At 54.3% G+C, this 15,905-nt stretch overlaps 9 protein-coding genes across 9 annotated transcripts; 4 read left to right on the top strand and 5 right to left on the bottom strand.

Moving 5' to 3' along the window:
* Positions 1-2,103: 2,103 nt before the first annotated feature.
* On the bottom strand, positions 2,104-2,963 carry CC84DRAFT_1166381 (uncharacterized protein). The gene is made up of 2 exons (XM_018178950.1): positions 2,746-2,963; positions 2,104-2,693 (listed from the first exon to the last, which is right to left on the bottom strand). Exons 1-2 carry the CDS (start codon positions 2,853-2,855, stop codon positions 2,249-2,251), a joined length of 555 nt encoding a protein of 184 aa, XP_018032908.1. The 5' UTR covers positions 2,856-2,963; the 3' UTR covers positions 2,104-2,248.
* Positions 2,964-4,773: 1,810 nt separating this feature from the next.
* CC84DRAFT_1166379 (HIT-like protein) lies at positions 4,774-5,429 on the top strand. Its single transcript, XM_018178949.1, has 3 exons — positions 4,774-4,817; positions 4,869-4,951; positions 5,035-5,429. Exons 1-3 carry the CDS (start codon positions 4,787-4,789, stop codon positions 5,317-5,319), a joined length of 399 nt encoding a protein of 132 aa, XP_018032907.1. The 5' UTR covers positions 4,774-4,786; the 3' UTR covers positions 5,320-5,429.
* On the bottom strand, positions 5,392-6,497 carry CC84DRAFT_1166378 (ClpP/crotonase). The gene is made up of 2 exons (XM_018178948.1): positions 6,056-6,497; positions 5,392-5,999 (listed from the first exon to the last, which is right to left on the bottom strand). Exons 1-2 carry the CDS (start codon positions 6,376-6,378, stop codon positions 5,429-5,431), a joined length of 894 nt encoding a protein of 297 aa, XP_018032906.1. The 5' UTR covers positions 6,379-6,497; the 3' UTR covers positions 5,392-5,428.
* A 109-nt stretch (positions 6,498-6,606) lies between these two features.
* On the top strand, positions 6,607-7,320 carry CC84DRAFT_1166377 (uncharacterized protein). Its single transcript, XM_018178947.1, has 2 exons — positions 6,607-6,835; positions 6,962-7,320. The coding sequence occupies exons 1-2, from the start codon at positions 6,615-6,617 to the stop codon at positions 7,041-7,043; spliced, it is 303 nt and encodes a 100-aa protein (XP_018032905.1). The 5' UTR covers positions 6,607-6,614; the 3' UTR covers positions 7,044-7,320.
* A 120-nt stretch (positions 7,321-7,440) lies between these two features.
* Positions 7,441-8,667, top strand: CC84DRAFT_1261273 (uncharacterized protein; the record flags this gene model as incomplete). Its single annotated transcript, XM_018185051.1, has 2 exons — positions 7,441-7,772; positions 7,827-8,667. The coding sequence occupies exons 1-2, from the start codon at positions 7,612-7,614 to the stop codon at positions 8,665-8,667; spliced, it is 1,002 nt and encodes a 333-aa protein (XP_018032904.1). The 5' UTR covers positions 7,441-7,611.
* Positions 8,668-8,840: 173 nt separating this feature from the next.
* Positions 8,841-9,603, bottom strand: CC84DRAFT_1178174 (uncharacterized protein; the record flags this gene model as incomplete). Its single annotated transcript, XM_018180324.1, has 2 exons — positions 8,841-9,124; positions 9,219-9,603. The coding sequence occupies 2 exons, from the start codon at positions 9,601-9,603 to the stop codon at positions 8,841-8,843; spliced, it is 669 nt and encodes a 222-aa protein (XP_018032903.1).
* Positions 9,604-9,937: 334 nt separating this feature from the next.
* Positions 9,938-12,156, bottom strand: CC84DRAFT_1219515 (glycosyl hydrolase-like proteins family 32 superfamily; the record flags this gene model as incomplete). The annotated part of the gene is made up of 6 exons (XM_018183085.1): positions 9,938-10,307; positions 10,364-11,010; positions 11,105-11,720; positions 11,771-11,786; positions 11,835-11,916; positions 11,974-12,156. 6 exons carry the CDS (start codon positions 12,154-12,156, stop codon positions 9,938-9,940), a joined length of 1,914 nt encoding a protein of 637 aa, XP_018032902.1.
* A 178-nt stretch (positions 12,157-12,334) lies between these two features.
* CC84DRAFT_896964 (uncharacterized protein) lies at positions 12,335-13,128 on the bottom strand. The gene has a single exon (XM_018187827.1). The coding sequence runs from the start codon at positions 13,003-13,005 to the stop codon at positions 12,445-12,447; it is 561 nt and encodes a 186-aa protein (XP_018032901.1). The 5' UTR covers positions 13,006-13,128; the 3' UTR covers positions 12,335-12,444.
* Positions 12,807-15,561, top strand: CC84DRAFT_1150420 (uncharacterized protein). The gene is made up of 2 exons (XM_018176706.1): positions 12,807-13,068; positions 13,121-15,561. The coding sequence occupies exons 1-2, from the start codon at positions 13,030-13,032 to the stop codon at positions 15,389-15,391; spliced, it is 2,310 nt and encodes a 769-aa protein (XP_018032900.1). The 5' UTR covers positions 12,807-13,029; the 3' UTR covers positions 15,392-15,561.
* The last annotated feature ends 344 nt before the right edge of the window (positions 15,562-15,905 follow it).

The raw sequence follows: 15,905 nt of genomic DNA, 5'->3' as shown, positions 1-15,905 counted from the left end.
CCCGGCAACGCCCTGATATGGATTACAGTAGCTGACACAAATTGGGCTTGTAGAGTACCTCAACCTGTAGGAACTCACTACATGATACAGTAACAGTTTCATAATTCAATATTCTATCCTGAGATCCTATAGCCACAAAAGGCCTGGATTTTATTGTCAGCCACTATGGATAACGAAAAGTCTTGAGACAGTAGGAAAATTATGTACGAATCTTGTCACGATGTTCTAATACGAGGCGAGGGTCGACGATATGTCCTTGGACAAAGCCCCAACGCAGGCCTCCCAGCCATCGCTGTACATATGTCACAGCGTTGCTATCCGTACAGGATGTTGGTATGCTGTCCGTAGTCTGCTAATGCGAGTCTCCTCCAGCAACCTCTCCGCATGACTAAAGCAAAAAGCTAAACATGCGCTATGCAAGACCGACGTCTCTTCCATGATGCGAGTCTCGCGATGTGGTTGAAATGCAATTAGCTCATTCGGCATTTCCTGACTCCAAAGCTTCGTGACTCTCCCATCAATTACCGCCAAATTGTCGAATGGATTCATGGTATGCGCTCAGCTGCTCCAAGGACAACCCCAAGTACCCGTAGCCAGTCTGACCTTTCTCCAGTGAAAGACAAGTGGTCTTCTGGTCGTTTCTTACTATGCTGTCTCGGTTCGCTTGATCCCTGGACAATAGCAATATTCGGTGGTCTTCTTCTCTTCTCAGCCGGACCTCCAAGCTCTTTTTATGTTAATGAAGGTTCGAAGGGACCTAGCTTCTTATCACGCTATGCGAACTTAAGGCTACTACTGGCACGCCTCTCAAGGCGTCGCACTCACACGGCCAACATGTTCGCCTTCCCAGTTTCCGGCGTCGTGTCAAATTCTCACAGTGCTCCGATAGGCCTCGACAGTGGACTCGGGACACATCCATTCCACGGCGTGCGAGCCCAGAACTGCTTCTATTGCCTACCTGTGCTCCCCTTATACCCACTGATACCACTCCGACCCATACCCCAAAAACTTGAGACCAATGCAATCAATGTTTTCTGCTACATCGCCTCCATTCCTCTCTTCGCCCAAACTATATGCTCCACTAGTTATTCTCAACCCCAGATCGCTTACACGACTACACTTCCACGCGCCAAATGTACGTGAATTCTCCATCAGCATCCTCTCGCTTGGCATCAATGCTGCTGGCTCTTCATCTTGTCTACTCCGAGTCCCCGCTCAGAATCTAGAACCACCGTGTCCTTTTCCGTCGCAACCAGTGATATGATGGCTGTTGTCACGGGCATCGCGCATGCGTACACGCATGCGGTGGTACTGCTTGACGAAAGACCGTGCCTGGATCTAAAGCTTGTGGCTGGAGTGGGTCTCACAGAAAGTAGGCAATGCGATATCAGGATAGCCGAGACTACCACACATGAACACCGCACCAGGAAAGAACGGCGGAGGACCGACGCAGTGAGCGGTATCTTGGAGCCATTGTACGCAAACTTCATGGACGAATGGCGCACGTGCACAAGCCGAATTCGACCCATCTTGTGTAAGCCAGCCCGCAGAAACTTTCCAGGCTCGACAGTGTCTTCAAACAAGGCCGTTCATGCACTAGCTGCTCTTTCCCCTCTCCACCTTCCAGCAAACCTCTCACTGCCCCTCGCACACTCAAGATCATCAACATGTACGTTTCGACAGTCGATCTTCCCATCTCTTGACATGTCAAATCCTTGTTTGTCCCCCGCCCTGCTACTACGGTTACTTCGGCCACGTGCCAGGAACGAAATTAGTCGCGAGTTTCTATTCCAGAATCTGCTCACCTTGCGCAAGGGTGGTTCAGCTCGCCATACCCTATGGGGTCACTATGGACATCGCTCAGTTGGTGCATGGTAATGGATATTCAATCATAAGCTGATTGAGTATGGTGCTGTACTGGAACGACATACGGCATCAATCATTCCGTAGGACACTGAATCTGCGACCGACGTTTAACAAGTATCAAGCTGCCATGTCCGTCCGCCGTACTAAATCGCAATAACGCCTAGCTCCGAAGACTGCTTCATACAGTCAACAAGTGTCTACAATTCACCTCATAGTGTTTATTTGGGATAGAAGCTCAGCGTTTTCAAATCTGTATTCAGCTCTACCCTGAGCCTAACAACACAAGAAGGGGGAATCTGTAACTAAGCCAAGCCAACCCAGTCCATATCAAATCAGATCAGATCATATTCCTCATCCGTCTACCCGTCCCATCGTGTCCCTACTAGTACTGAATGCGTCCAGCGACGCTCCTCTTTGCGCCTCCACCCGAGCAAAGCGTCATAGTAATGTCACCGCCAATCTCCCCGGGAAGGCAGCTCTTAGTGGAAAGATCGTCGTTCCAGACGAAGTAAGCCTGACTAGGGTCGTGCGTGTTGGGGGGCAGGTTGGCGACAGCGCAGGTGCCGCCGGTCGCCTCCATGCGGATACCGGCATCGTAGCCCGCGCAGTTTGCGCCGTCGACGCCGCCGTCGGCGCCGAAGTTGACGCAGTCGATCAGAGAGATGTCGTACCAGAGGGTGTCGGCGACGGAGTACTCGAACTGCGTGATACCGTGGGCCCACATCAGGTTGGGGTCCTTGGCGATCTTGAGGGACTGGTGGCCCTGGAGGCCCTCGGACCAGGAGCCGCCGGCGGGGATGGGGGTCTGAGCATTGGTGGCGGTGCTCCTGTGGTTACGGTTAGTGCTGTAGTGTTGTTGTAGATTAGTGGTCGGCTTACAAGACGGTGACATCGTAGCCGCAGTGGTTGTTGATGATTGCGTTACCGGCAAGGGCGGTAGAAACGAGAGTCTGGAGCGCGATGGCGCTGAAAAGGCTGCGGGAGAACATTGTTTTTCAAGAGAGTGTAGAACGTGCAAGGATGCAATGAGTGGACGACTAACCGGTAGTCAAGATTGGGTATAGAGCAAAGAAGATGAGAAAGTTGCTGATGCTGATGCTAGTGGAGATTGGAAGAGCGGCGCCGATCATCCATCTTATAATGAAGAAGAGGCCGTTCAGGCATCCTGCCAACAAGAAATGCCTGGACCCAGCCGGGCCGCATCTGACATTCTTCCAGAATGAAACGACGACCAGGGTTTAGAGGCGTAGGGAGGCGTAGCTTCAGCTTACAAGGGTAGGTGCACCATCTATCTTGCGGTATGGAGTCCTGCGTGAGTCCTGAGTCAGGAGATTAGAGATCGGAGCTCACCCTACAAGACTCCGTCATGGAGGTCATCAGGCTTGACAACACAGTGATGCGAGAGCATTGTGGCTCACGTAGCGACGGACAATGCTTTCGTGGCAATGATTGGTCGGAGATGCTGACATAAAAGTGGCGCGCCCTGTGCCACAGTCCGAAGTTCCATGTTCGAGCGTGCTGAGTGGTTCGCGTAGGTGAGAAGAAGCATAGTCCGTGGGGGCGATGCATCGCACGCACGTTGTTGGTCCGTTGTTTGAGACTTTGTTTTGCAAATTTCCGTATTCCGACGAGCAGTTCAATGGGGCACGTTTACGGTCCTAAAGTCTATAGGCAAACGGAAATGTCATTGGTGACAGCACCTGCAGGTGCTGAATAGGATCGTGCGAATGCTTTGAAACAATCCTTTGCGGCCTGCTTCAGTGCAGCGAGTCCAGCGAACATGCGGGCCGCGAACATGGGCTGTGCCTGGCATGAAACAAAGCACGAACTGAGTCTTTTACATCAAGACCAAGCCCAGCATTGAGTTGGGTTGCCAATGTTGAGAACTGGTCGATTTACTCGCTCCGGTTGGTAACGAGAGATTGATAACACCAAGCGTCGCCTCGTACCTGAGCGGCGTTACTGTGCCGCGACGCTTCTTTGACGCAGTAATACGGCGCTGGCTATAGATGCATTGAAAGCGCTTGGGCCGCCGGAGGGCAGATGGGCCTGAGGATCAACGGGCGAATATGATCCGCGCAAGCATGTCCTTTAGCTGCAAATGCGGGCCTCGTTCGTGAACGCTTCCAGGAGGATCCGAGACATGGGAAGATGCTCCGCCTCGCCGAGACAGCGTGATCTGCTTCAAGCACCCCATGCGACGCTTTGGGAATGAAAGTGGCCAAGCCATTCGTGGTAAGGCGTGCTCCGCATCTTGAGCATAGCATACGGGTCCGTTCTTGTAGATGGAACTCGCATGTCGCATCTCGGTTGACGGGCAAAGCCATGTCGGAACAAGGACAATGGGACTGGATTGTGAGCTCGTATTGCGGGTTGTGGACGCCGTGCCGCAATAACTTCGTTGAGCCCAACAGAACCCGAGCCAAGTATTCGACACCTGCTGGAAACTGCTCTTGGACACCGCCCTGCGAATGCGTTTCCGGCATTGGAGTCGTGAATGGTCCTGGCCAGGCGAATTTTTGAGGTAGACCACGAAACCTCTTACTGGCACTTGAATTTCTCTATTGTTCATGGAGCGGCGCGTTGCGCCGCGCCGTGTCGGAGTTGGCTATGTTAGCACGCGGATAGTCCTTTCAAGCGCACATGGGCATCGGCGGTCAGACAGCTCTACAACCAAGCATAGGGCCATCTCAGATACGTGGAGGGATACACGGTGAGAGCGCGTGTTGATGAGAACACCATAGCGCATTTGCGTGGGGGGTGCAGTGTGTGCAAAGGTGCCATGAACAGACCCGCCCTTGCCTGGCGATGCTACCCCACATCGCGCCTTCCCCCACCTCTCGGCCCGCACCTCTAAACCGCCGGCCCTCACGACAGCTGCACGACGTCACGTCACCCCGCGCCCACACTGAGCACCACAATGGCCTGTATCTTCTGCAAGATCATCAAGGGCAAGTGAGCGCCACAGCTCCAGCCGAGCCGCCGCTAATCCGCCTGCGCAGGGGAGATTCCGTCGCTGAAGCTCTTCGAGTCGGAGAAGACGCTTGCCTTCCTCGACATCGGGCCACTCTCGCGAGGCCACTCTGTACGTTCCGCTACCTTGCTCCCCTCCGCTTCCCTGGCCCCGAGACACGTGCGCAGCTTCTCCAGCTAACGCCCCGCCTGCAGCTCATCATCCCCAAGCACCACGGCGCAAAGCTGCACGACATCCCCGACGACCAGCTCGCCGAGGTGCTCTCCGTGACGAAGAAGATTGCCGTCGCGCAGGGCGTGCAGGACTACAACGTTCTGCAGAACAACGGACGCATCGCGCACCAGGAAGTCGACCATGTGCACTTCCATCTGATTCCCAAGCCGAATGAGACCGAGGGGTTGGGGATTGAGTGGCCGACGAAGCCCGCGGATAAGGGGGAGCTGCAGAAGCTGCTAGAGGAGATCAAGAGTAAGATGTGAGGATATGCATGTGGACACGTAAACCAGTACGAATCAGATACAAGCAATCGCAACAAGCGGAGCCTTGAGCAGCTCTGAGACGCCGTTACATGTTTGTGGATTCTCTAACCTAATGTCCTTTGAACACGGGCTTCCTCTTCTCGCGAAATGCTGCTAAAGCTTCGTCGCGATCTTTCGTCTTGACGACCATCTCGTACGCCGGGTTCTCTGCCTTTTCGCCCAATGCGCAACCCTCTAGCGCAATCAATGCGGCGTTGATGGCAATTGGCCCGCCCTCGCAGATCTGCCTCGCGAGAGTTATAGACTCCGCCAGTACCTTCTTCCGCGCGGCGCCCTCTGTCTTTGCCTCTTCCTCCGTGACTTCTATCAGCCTGTCGCACAGGCCAAGGAAGTATGCCTCTGGACCACCGACTCTACGCCCTGTGAGAATCATGTCTCGCGCTCTTCCCAATCCGATCAGGGCAGGAAGGCGATATGTCCCTCCTGCGCCCGGGATGATAGCCAGGCGCGTCTCCGGGAGGGCAACGGTGGTGGTGGATGCGAACACGCGCAGGTGGGTTGTCAAAGCGAGCTCGAGGCCGCCGCCGAACGCCGGCGCTGCGAGTGCAGATATCGTGGGAATCGGTAGCTGGGATATCGAGTTCAGCGTGCCGCGCAACGTTGTGAGGAAGTTGGCTGTGCTGTGGGATCGTAAGCTTCACGTCGTGGCCGAGCCGGGAGCGAAGGAGAAACTTACTCTTCCTGCGTAAACGTGGCGCGCTCTTTGAGATCTGCACCTGCGCAGAAACTCGTATCTACATCGCTTGCTAATATGAGGGCCCTCGTTGCGCCTTTGCCCCCCTCGTTGTGGATACTGTTGACCTGGTGCGTCAGCTCGGCGAGCAGCTGGCGGGATATAGCGTTCCGCGCGGCCGGCCGGTTGAAGGAGAGAATGCGAATGCTGCCCGAGTGTGGTGCGGGGACATTGGTAACGTTTATGACCGGAGAGGGTGCACTCGAGTATGCGCGGCGTTGGATTTGGAGCGTGTACAACCGGAATGCGGGCCTGTAGAGAGGCATCTTGTGCATATGCTATGCCCGTGTCGGCTTGGAAAAAATCGTCTTCAGGTATTCGACAGTCCTAGATGCGCAAAACTGGGGTGTGGTAGTTGTGGAGTGGGTAACAATGAAAGCGGAGCGGCTATCTACGGTGTACGACGCGGTCGGACCGCGGCTTCATCTTTCTGGGAGCTATGACCACATGCTTTCTTGGGGATGTGGAGCAACTTGAAACCCACTGCTTTTCCATCTCATGTATGCCTATGAGTTCGGATCTAGCTATGGTTATCACGACCATATCCCTGTGGTATTCGAGATCATGTCGAAACTTTCAAGACCCGGCGGACCGCAGAGCGGCTGTTGTTACTACGCTTCCACGGATAGCATTAGCACAAGGCGACTGGAAGCACGATAGAAGGGTTCGACATAAACAAGAAGAAACTGCGAGCCAACGTGTAAGAGTTCGATATGATGGTCTGTACGTAGTAAGATCCGTTACATCCGATATTGGTGCTTGAAGCGTACGTGACCATGCCTTACAGTGCTGAAGTCGCGAAACCGATCAAGACGTTCTCTTCGGGGGCCTTACTGACCTTCGAAAAAGACACGAGTTGACTATGGTAAATTTCAAGTCGACGGAGAACGACGCCGATCGTCGTCCTCGTCCGTCGGCAATCGTGGTATGACTCTTGCACGTTCAAAGCAATAATCCAAGTGACCAATAGAGGCGACAAAACCAAATTCAAAGGAGCACACAAGCAAACTACCGCACGCTACGAACCCCGATCGTGCATGAAGCAATACAATTGCTGCCGGAAATCATCAACTCCGTTCGACAAAAGTACCCCTGTACAAGATGAAAGTATGTTGCGATCACTAAAGGAGTCACAAATCGTCCTATAAGAATGGTTATCGAATTCCGATGGCCGAAAGCAATATATCCCTAAGCGTGAAACTAGAGACATGTAGGCTGGTTGACGCTTGTCCACGTGTTTGTCCACCCACCGGATAAACTGCAGTATGCACCTGCTATTCTAAGCGCCAAGAAGAAGATGGCACTTACCTCATCATCGTGGGGTTGGAGCGGCATTGAGGCGGGAATAGAGGGGACATAAAATCCCCACAATACCGTTGACCCGGTTGCGTCGTCTCACAGATTGCATCCCGTATTTATTCTGCACAGTGAATCTTGCTCACTTAAGCAACTCTGGTTTGGTGGACTTTGACTACTGACATCAACGTTTTCTTTGCATCATGGCGGAACAAGAGTACAAGCTGCCGCAGGAGCAGATCGACCATTTTCTCGAACACGGCTGGATCAAGTTGTCAGGTTGCTTTACGCGCGAGAAGTCAGCAGAGCTTCAATCAGAATTATGGACACGGCTCGGTATGGACCCGAACGACATGTCGACCTGGTAAGCAATCTTGTGCTTCTTCACTGGTAAATCCACTAACAACACATGAACCAGGGACACCAAGAACGAGGCAGGCCGCGTAAACATGCCAATCCACAGATATTTCCCCGCTGCCTCCGTCGCTCCCAAGGCCTGGGCCGCCATCGGCGAACTCCTCGGCGGCGAATCCAACATCAACGACTCCGTCTCCAGCTGGAAAGACTCATTCATCGTCAACGTCGGCACGCCCCAAGGTGCAGGGAAATACGTCAAACCGCAGGACTTGACCAACTGGCACGTCGACGGCGACTTCTTCGTGCACTACCTCGACTCCCCGGAGCAAGCGCTCCTCGTCATCCCTCTCTGGTCCGACATCGTGCCCAATGGCGGCGGCACCATCATCTGCCCCGCGGGGATCCCCATCGTCGCAAAGCACCTGTACGATCACCCCGAGGGCGTGTCGCCGCGCATGACGTCCCGCTACGACAATCCGACGTTCAAATCAGAGGGCTCGGATCTCAGCTTCTACATCAACATCGCGAAGCAGATGCCCGATGAGGCGTTTGTGGAGGTCACGGGCGAGGTTGGCGATGTGTATCTCCTGCATCCGCTGATGCTGCACAGCGCGAGCAACAACACCCTACGGAAGGTGCGGGTTATTACGAACCCGCCTGTCAGCGTAAAGGAGCCGTTCAACTTCAACCGCGCGGATGGGCAGTACAACGTTGTGGAGCAGAAGACGTTGAAGGCGCTAGGAAAGGAGAATCTGGGAGGGTGGAAGATCACGGCGGAGAGGCAGCTGATTGTGCCGGATAGTGCAAAAGTGAGGGCCGAGATGAAGCGATTGGAGGAGGAGAGGTTGGCGAAAATGAAGGGGGTGCAGGTGAAGGCAGTGGAGGTGGGGTCGGAAGCTTAGATGGGTATGTTCTCCTGTCAAAGCAACTTAATATGCATCAAAATTATATGATGGTTATGCCTCTACATACATGATTCTATCCACAAAATCTGAAAGATTTTTTGCAAACTCCTGCATTAGTGAGTTGTAAGATCTCCGTTGACGTTTACAAATGCACTTGACCTGACATTCCATCAAAGGTCATTACTTTGTTCGATCGGCCTACACGCCCTCTTCATTGCCCGATTCTGATAGATTCCACACCCCCTCTTCTTCCCCGCATCCCACTTGTCAAGATCCACGTCCCTATGATCTACATCCTCATGCCCATACCTCTTGTACAATTCATGGCTACCCGGAAGCACCATCAGCCAGCTCGCCAGCCGCGCTTCATCCGCCATCTGCACACCGTGCTGGAGGAGCTGCGAGCCGATGCCTTCCCCCTGGTGCGCTGGAGCGACAGCGAAAGACGAGAGATCTGTGGCCGGTGCGTTGAGTTGTACACTCGAGCGGCATTACGCCGCGTAGCCGCATCTTGCGCGCGTCTCACGCCAGGAGAATTGGAAACGCACAATAATGTTCCTCCCCTCGCAAATGCACCATCATCTCCTCCATCACCTTCCCACTCTCCTCCACAAACTCTTTGTTCATAGTGTCCGGCATTCGCTCGAGCATCTGCCGCGTCGGCACCACCTTCTCGCCCTCGCCGCTCTCCCGCGTCCAGCAGATGAAGCTCAGCACGTCCTGCGAGATGGCGTCAACTGCTTTGAGACCTTGGCTGGTAGACGAGTCGAACCGGATGGCGAGGCGCGCGCTGAAGAAGAGAAGGAGAGCGGTGGTGTCGCGCCAGTTTTTGTGCGCAAAGTGGAAGGCGAGGGAGTAGCTGTAGGCGGCGAGATTTATGGTGGCGAGGGTGGACAGGTTGGTGGGGGTTGCTAGGACTATTGTTATGGACATTGTGGAGATGGGGATAGGGCTGAGGAGGGAGGCTGAAGAGTGTTGTTACGAGCTTAAAGGAGGCGGAGGATTGGGGGTGGTGAAGGGTGTTTATGCCAAATTTTGGACTTGGGACACGATATGAATGTTGGAGTGGTGGCATCTGAACACAATTGGAAATACTTTATGGGTTTGGCAGTGTTAAGGCCGCGGGGTTACGCGCACAAGAATTGGCCCCTTGACCGCGCTCGTCGCATACATAGTTCCACTTTGAAAATCCTCCAGGACATAGCGCTCCGCCGCAAGGGATTGTGTATTACGTCAGATCCAGACTAATTGCATCTCAGCTTACATTCTACCTCCCTGACCACCAGGTGTAATTGTTCGTCTGCTCCGCGGTATCAAATACAAGTTGACTGCTGGAGTTGAGCGGCCTCTCCGGGAACACATTCGCGGTTCCGACCCAAGAAATAAATTCGGGAACCTCAGCGTGAGTGCTGTTGCTACCATCAACGTAGATGCCGAAGCCTGTCGAGTCGGTGCGGCCGGGATAAATACGTGTTGTGAGCCAGAAGCGATCGTTGATGTATAGCTCGACCAACGAGCCATCAATGAAGACGTTCATAACGATGTCTTCCATACCGGTCTTGGCGAAGGTGTAAGGATAGAAGTACCCTACAACTGTGTAGTTGAGGGCGATGTTGTCGATGGTGGATGAATGTGATCTATAGGGAGGTTAGTACATCAACGACAGATCTTAGTTGGCAATGCTTTGGCTTACCTGTCGACGTTGATGGTGTAGTTTGAAGGGTCCCAGTAGATCGTCGTGTACTCTTCCCCTCCTGGAGAACGTGCAATGGTCAGGCCAGCAGGACCAGTGACATTGCGGAATGTCGCCTTGATCTCCATATGGTCAGATCCATTCCCGAGGATGCGGGGGGAGGACACTGGCAAATCCGCCGCGGATCTGTAGTTACGCTGCGTAGTCCCGTTGCGGATGCCTGACACCACTTCCGGAAGCGGACGTGCGGCCAAGGTGTAGGCAGTGTAAGTGCCATCACTGTGTTCCACAACACGGTTGTTTCCCTTCGTGGTCAATCCACCATTTGCATTGATCAGTCCTCTTGTCTTCTTGGCATACATCTCGCGGGGAAGAGCGAAAGCGCCGTTGAAGCCTTGTTGAGTTACGAATTGGTTCAGCTCGTCTACCGCCCAGCCCCACTGGACTCGACGGTTATTTTTGGTATCGTTGAAGCTGGTGACGGCATATAGCAGACCGGAATCGATGGCACCTCCCGCTACCGGAGTAAATTGTGCAGATCCGTTTGCCCGCCTCGTGACTATACCTTCATTCCACAAACCCGCTGCAGCACGCGGATGGAAAGTTGTGTTGCCACCCTCAGCTCCGAAGAGCGTGTAATAGTGAACCTAAGGTAGAAAGTCAGTGTGAGTTATGTGAGAGTGGTGTCTCAATTGAGCGATCATGGGAAGACATCCACGTCGTATACGATGGATTACTTACGTCGCCATCTTCGTCGACTAAAGAGAAGAAATTCGACACTTCGAAGTTGAAGGCGTAAGTGCTGGTCTCTAGAATATCCCCCAGGGTCTCGTTATCTGACGGTTCCCAAAGTGCGCCCAAGAAGGTCCAGTTGGTCAAGTCGTTTGCGGGAGCGCTGTAGAAGGGTATACGGGGACCGACTCCCTTTATACCCGACCCGAAGACTGCATACCAGTGGGGCTCGGACTGTCCGAGGATGGAGTCCATTTCCGGCCATGGTTCGAAGAAGGGGTCGCGCCAGCCTGTAATGTTCCAGCCCTCAGGCGGGTGGCTGATGACAGGATTATTCTCGTACTCCTGCCAAGTCCGACCGCCATCTTTTGATATAGCAAGACTCTGAGTTTCGGTCCCATTCTGGTATGGAATACGCCAGTTGGTCGGGAGTTTCGACACGGAGGTGTAGAAGGCTAGAAGAGTACCGTCTTGTTCGCCCTGGAGATTAACAGGCTGCGCAGTTCCTGAAAATATTCCAAGGCCGTTGTACGAGCCTACGGGTCCAGTGACCAGTGATTCGGCGTCATTTCCTTCCCAGCCGCCGACGTCGGTCCATGTAATCAAATCTTTTGATGTAGCATGACTGGACTTAGTTAGCCTCTGAAACTTGGACTACTGAGCAGGTAACAGTACCCCCATGAGATGTTTCCTAGCATGAGTTAGCCATGGTTGACATCATTCGTCGATAATGACATACCCCAATCGATGTGGTTCGGGTGCCACTGGTACATGAGGTGATACTCGTCTCCAGTCGGATCATACATCATCCCGCATGGGTCCTAACGCTGTGTTAACAACGCAAGTATGTTGATTGGATTGCTTGTACGGCTACGCACGTTCATCCACCCAGCAGGGGCGCTGAAATGTGATATCGGTCTCCATCGTGTGAAAAGGCTGTTGTTTCCGAGTGATGCAATGGTCTCGGCATCTAAAACATCTGGAAGTGTGCTCGTATTTTGAGCAATGCTTCCATGAAGAGTGGAGAGCAAAAAGCTCAACACGGGCAGTGTTCGCAGCATGATTGCCGATGTCCCCGCGGTGCGAAAACAATTGACACAAGATGGGCGAATGTGAAAGCACGATATCATCAATGGGGCGCAGAGCGCCTTTAAGTAGATTTTCGCAGGCCATGGCGAACCTTCCAAGAAGCTGGCGGATCGAGCATCGAGAACCTAGTCAAGTATTGGGAGGGGAACCGGGGTCGAGTAGTAGTAGACCAATAGGCCCCCGCGTCATGGATGCATCTTCCCCGCAACGGCTGGGCGCCAGGTACACGCCCAAGTCAGAATGAGGGCCAGACACTCCAGCTAAAAGAGCGTGATGACGCAGGTGTGCTGAAGACGGCATCGACTGAGCATGCGTGCGGCATCTTGTAGAGCCGACTTGTAGAGCGGAAACGACTCCGAGTTCTGGTACAGGGCAACAGAGCACAGGCCTGAGATGCCACGAGGTCTTCGAAAACTTTGGCTTGGGCTTGGATGGATCGTGCATGCACAAAGCTTGAGGCTCAAGTGGACCAGTGCCGACAATCTGACCGAGCATCGGCTGTTGGACGGAGCCTGGCTCGGGCGCTGGGCCAATATAGCATAGCTGCGCCGAACAGTTTTCCTAGCAGCCGTTTGTCGGTGCCGCCTCGGAGGCTTCAGTGCCTGTGTCCCGCACTGACCGCACGAGTCCTTGATTGATGGAGGTGGTGGGGTGTGTAAGGTGGGTGAGAGCGGAGCACGTGCGGAGGTGGCAGAGTCGGGCTTGGCGCCTTCGTCATTGCCGGGCGTCGACATGGCCTCAGCAAACGTGTCAAGACGTGCCCGCAACGCGCCGCATAACCACCACCGAGGCTTCGACACCTCAGATGGACCTCCGCACATCGCTCGCTCTGGAGTCACGCTAGCATGACATTCACCATGAGTCGGCTACAGATGTACATCGCGGTACGTTTCCGTCGGCGCGCAACTGGTCCCACCTGCAAGCTAACAGCTACAGAGCTCGGCCGTCCTGGCCAACATTGTGCTGGTGCGCGCCTTCGTCGAGCGCCCCAATTTCTACTCGGCCGCCGTGTACATATCCCAGAGCACCGGCTCGATCCTGTTTCTGGCCAACCTCGCCCTGATTGTCATGGGAAGCGTCGGATATGGCCTCCAGCGACTCTTCTACGGCCCCCTGCGCCCCATCGAGACAGAGCAGCTGTACGACAAAGCATGGTTCGCCGTGAGCGAGACATTGCTGGCAATGACCATCTTCCGCGATGACATCGGCCTGTGGTTCTTTGCCATGTTTCTGTGCCTGCTTGCGGGCAAGGTGTGGCAATGGATCGGAGAGGGTCGCGTCGAGTTCCTCGAACAACAGCCTCCGGCGAACCCGAAACTCTTCCACGCGCGTCTGATGAGCTCCCTGCTCCTCTCGGTTGGCTACGACCTCTTCATGGTCTTCTATTGCATCGACTCGGTATTGGCAGACGCGCGAGCAGGCGTCATGGTCATGTTTGGGTTCGAGTACGTGCTCCTGGCCATCGCATCGATATCCACCCTTTTGCGCTACGGCCTGTCGCTCGTTGAGCTCGCCATTACGCACCGCCAAGAACAGGCACGGGATGAAGTCCGCAGGGTTGTCCGCGAACAAGCCAGGCAGCGCAGAGAGGCAGCCGAGGCTGCTGGAGAGCCTGTCGCCGAGGAAGAGGATGAAGATGACGACGATGATGTTCCTGGCTGGGAAGAGAAGGGTCGCTGGGTCTTCTTCTTGGACCTCATGACGGACGCCATCAAATCCATCGTCTACATGGTTTTCTTCTTCCTCCTTCTGACCTTCTACGGCATTCCTATCCATATTGTGCGCGATCTATTCATGACGCTCCGCTCTTTCGTCAAGAGGCTCCACGACTTCTACCAATACCGGAACGCCACACGAGACATGAATGCCCGCTATCCAGACGCTACTGCTGAGGAACTGGAGCGCGAGAACACGTGCATTGTCTGTCGCGAAGAAATGCAGCCCTGGGTGGAACCAGGAGAAGCAGCACAGCCTGGCCGTCGCAGAATGGATGAGCGACAACGAGCAAAGAAACTCCCATGCGGACACATCCTACACTTCAACTGTTTGCGGAGCTGGCTCGAAAGACAACAGGTCTGTCCCACGTGCCGGAGATCCGTACTCGCACAACCGACAGCCCCGACCAACACTCAGAACCAAGCAAACGCAGGCCAAATAAACTTGCCAGGTCCTGGCCTCGACGATCTTCGCCGCTTGCACGGCAATATGCAGCCACCGGCAGTTCCTGCTCAACCAGGCCAGTACCAGCCTGCGCCTCAAGCGGGTCAACCAAACCAACCCCAAGGCAACGTAAGGGTCTTCAACTTTGGCCCCGTTCGCATTGCCCTCGGCAATTTGCGCCTCCCTGCGAATCGACCCGCTGAAGGTAATGCCAATGCTAACAATAACCTCCTGATGGAGAGACTTGCTCAGCAGATTGCTCAGCAACCTAATCCTCTTCAGCCTCAACAGCAAGTCCAGGACCAGGGCATTCCTCAGCTGCCGAATGCCTTTACCTCACTTCCTCTTGGTGGTGTCCCACATCACCCCAATGACATTCAAGGGGATATTCTACGCATCCAACAGAATATCTTAACCTCGATGCAGCACCTGCAAAATCAGCATCATCAACTGGATAATGTACACGCTCTCCTGGCCGAACTGAATCGTCTTCAACAAGTTTCAGGTGCGGCAGCAGTGGGACAAGACTTACCACCCATTGCCTCACTAAACCCCCAACCCATCCCGCCGATTAATCCGCAGGCTTATTTCACGAATGGTCCGGTGCTTCGACAGGGCGATGCTGGTGTGCCTGAGGGATTAACCCTCCCGGACGGTTGGACTTTGAGGCCGATGGCTTTGGCTTCACAAAACGGGAGCACAGAAGCACCCGCATCAACGGAAACGGGCCCATCAGGCACAGCCCGCAGGTATTTCCCGGCTGTGCAAAGCTCACCGGCCCCGGCGCCTGCGTCATCTTCCAGCCCGCCACCGACCTCCAATCCGACAGCCGGACTGCCTTCCACTGCTGCACCGTCCGAGCCAAGCTCTCTGGGTTCGAGTTGGAGCTTTGATAACGCTGGTAACAACGAGGGTGAAGGTTCCAGCTCTGCTGTCGTGGGGAGTGGACCTGAAGCTCAAGGCTCTAACCAGCTCCGCGCACGCCCGTCAGCTGCGGGTAGCAGCGGCCCCCGACCGGTTACCGTAGAGGAGACGGACGATGAGTAAAGTACACGATTGGTTCTAAGTATGAACATATTGGCATTGGCAGCATAGCGAGGCGTTTGGGATGTCGTGTGTGATTGACTGTTCAGCAAGACCGGTCGCGGTCGCGGTAGGGAGGGCACAAGTTAGATTTTTCACGTACGATACCACAATGCACACGACAAGGTCGTCCTATGACTACATTGGACTGGATGCAGTGCCTCCCGTGAATACCTGATCCCGATGCCGCCTCCTGCTCTGGCGGTGGCGTCTTCCCGTATCCCCAGTATTAGTCGAGGTCGCAGCATACGTTTAGTCGACGTGTAGCTCCCACGGACAGGCATTGAAAATATGCCTGGTTAGGGTAGGGTAGTGGCTGATTGGCGCGCATAGGATTAAAGGGTACAGGCTGTGGATCAGTGCATGACTCCACGATTGGCGGTGTGCTTTCGAACTAGTAGTGTTAAGAATGCAACAACTTCGAAGACTTCTTTCTGATGAGCCTGTTGCTCTCGTCAGTATGTTGTAGTCTGGTAGA

This window comes from Paraphaeosphaeria sporulosa (assembly GCF_001642045.1).
Source record: "Paraphaeosphaeria sporulosa strain AP3s5-JAC2a unplaced genomic scaffold CC84scaffold_8, whole genome shotgun sequence".
NCBI classification, from domain to species: Eukaryota; Fungi; Ascomycota; class Dothideomycetes; order Pleosporales; family Didymosphaeriaceae; genus Paraphaeosphaeria; species Paraphaeosphaeria sporulosa.
Note: the sequence above shows the minus strand (reverse complement) of the source record. Positions and strands in the feature narration are given on the sequence as shown.

Excerpts from the sequence above, each read along its gene's own strand:
- CC84DRAFT_1166381 (XM_018178950.1), bottom strand. The coding sequence starts at position 2,855 with ATGTTCTCCCGCAGCCTTTTCAGCGCCATCGCGCTCCAGACTCTCGTT. Across the intron at positions 2,694-2,745 it reads GGCTACGATGTCACCGTCTT|GAGCACCGCCACCAATGCTC; the intron begins GTAAGCCGACCA and ends CCGTAACCACAG.
- CC84DRAFT_1166379 (XM_018178949.1), top strand. The coding sequence starts at position 4,787 with ATGGCCTGTATCTTCTGCAAGATCATCAAGG. Across the intron at positions 4,818-4,868 it reads CTTCTGCAAGATCATCAAGG|GGGAGATTCCGTCGCTGAAG; the intron begins GCAAGTGAGCGC and ends CCGCCTGCGCAG. Across the intron at positions 4,952-5,034 it reads CACTCTCGCGAGGCCACTCT|CTCATCATCCCCAAGCACCA; the intron begins GTACGTTCCGCT and ends CCCCGCCTGCAG.
- CC84DRAFT_1166378 (XM_018178948.1), bottom strand. The coding sequence starts at position 6,378 with ATGCCTCTCTACAGGCCCGCATTCCGGTTGTACACGCTCCAAATCCAA. Across the intron at positions 6,000-6,055 it reads GCCACGTTTACGCAGGAAGA|CACAGCCAACTTCCTCACAA; the intron begins GTAAGTTTCTCC and ends ACGATCCCACAG.
- CC84DRAFT_1166377 (XM_018178947.1), top strand. The coding sequence starts at position 6,615 with ATGCCTATGAGTTCGGATCTAGCTATGGTTATCACGACCATATCCCTG. Across the intron at positions 6,836-6,961 it reads AGAGTTCGATATGATGGTCT|ACACGAGTTGACTATGGTAA; the intron begins GTACGTAGTAAG and ends CCTTCGAAAAAG.
- CC84DRAFT_896964 (XM_018187827.1), bottom strand. The coding sequence starts at position 13,005 with ATGTGCGGAGGTCCATCTGAGGTGTCGAAGCCTCGGTGGTGGTTATGC.
- CC84DRAFT_1150420 (XM_018176706.1), top strand. The coding sequence starts at position 13,030 with ATGACATTCACCATGAGTCGGCTACAGATGTACATCGCG. Across the intron at positions 13,069-13,120 it reads GGCTACAGATGTACATCGCG|AGCTCGGCCGTCCTGGCCAA; the intron begins GTACGTTTCCGT and ends TAACAGCTACAG.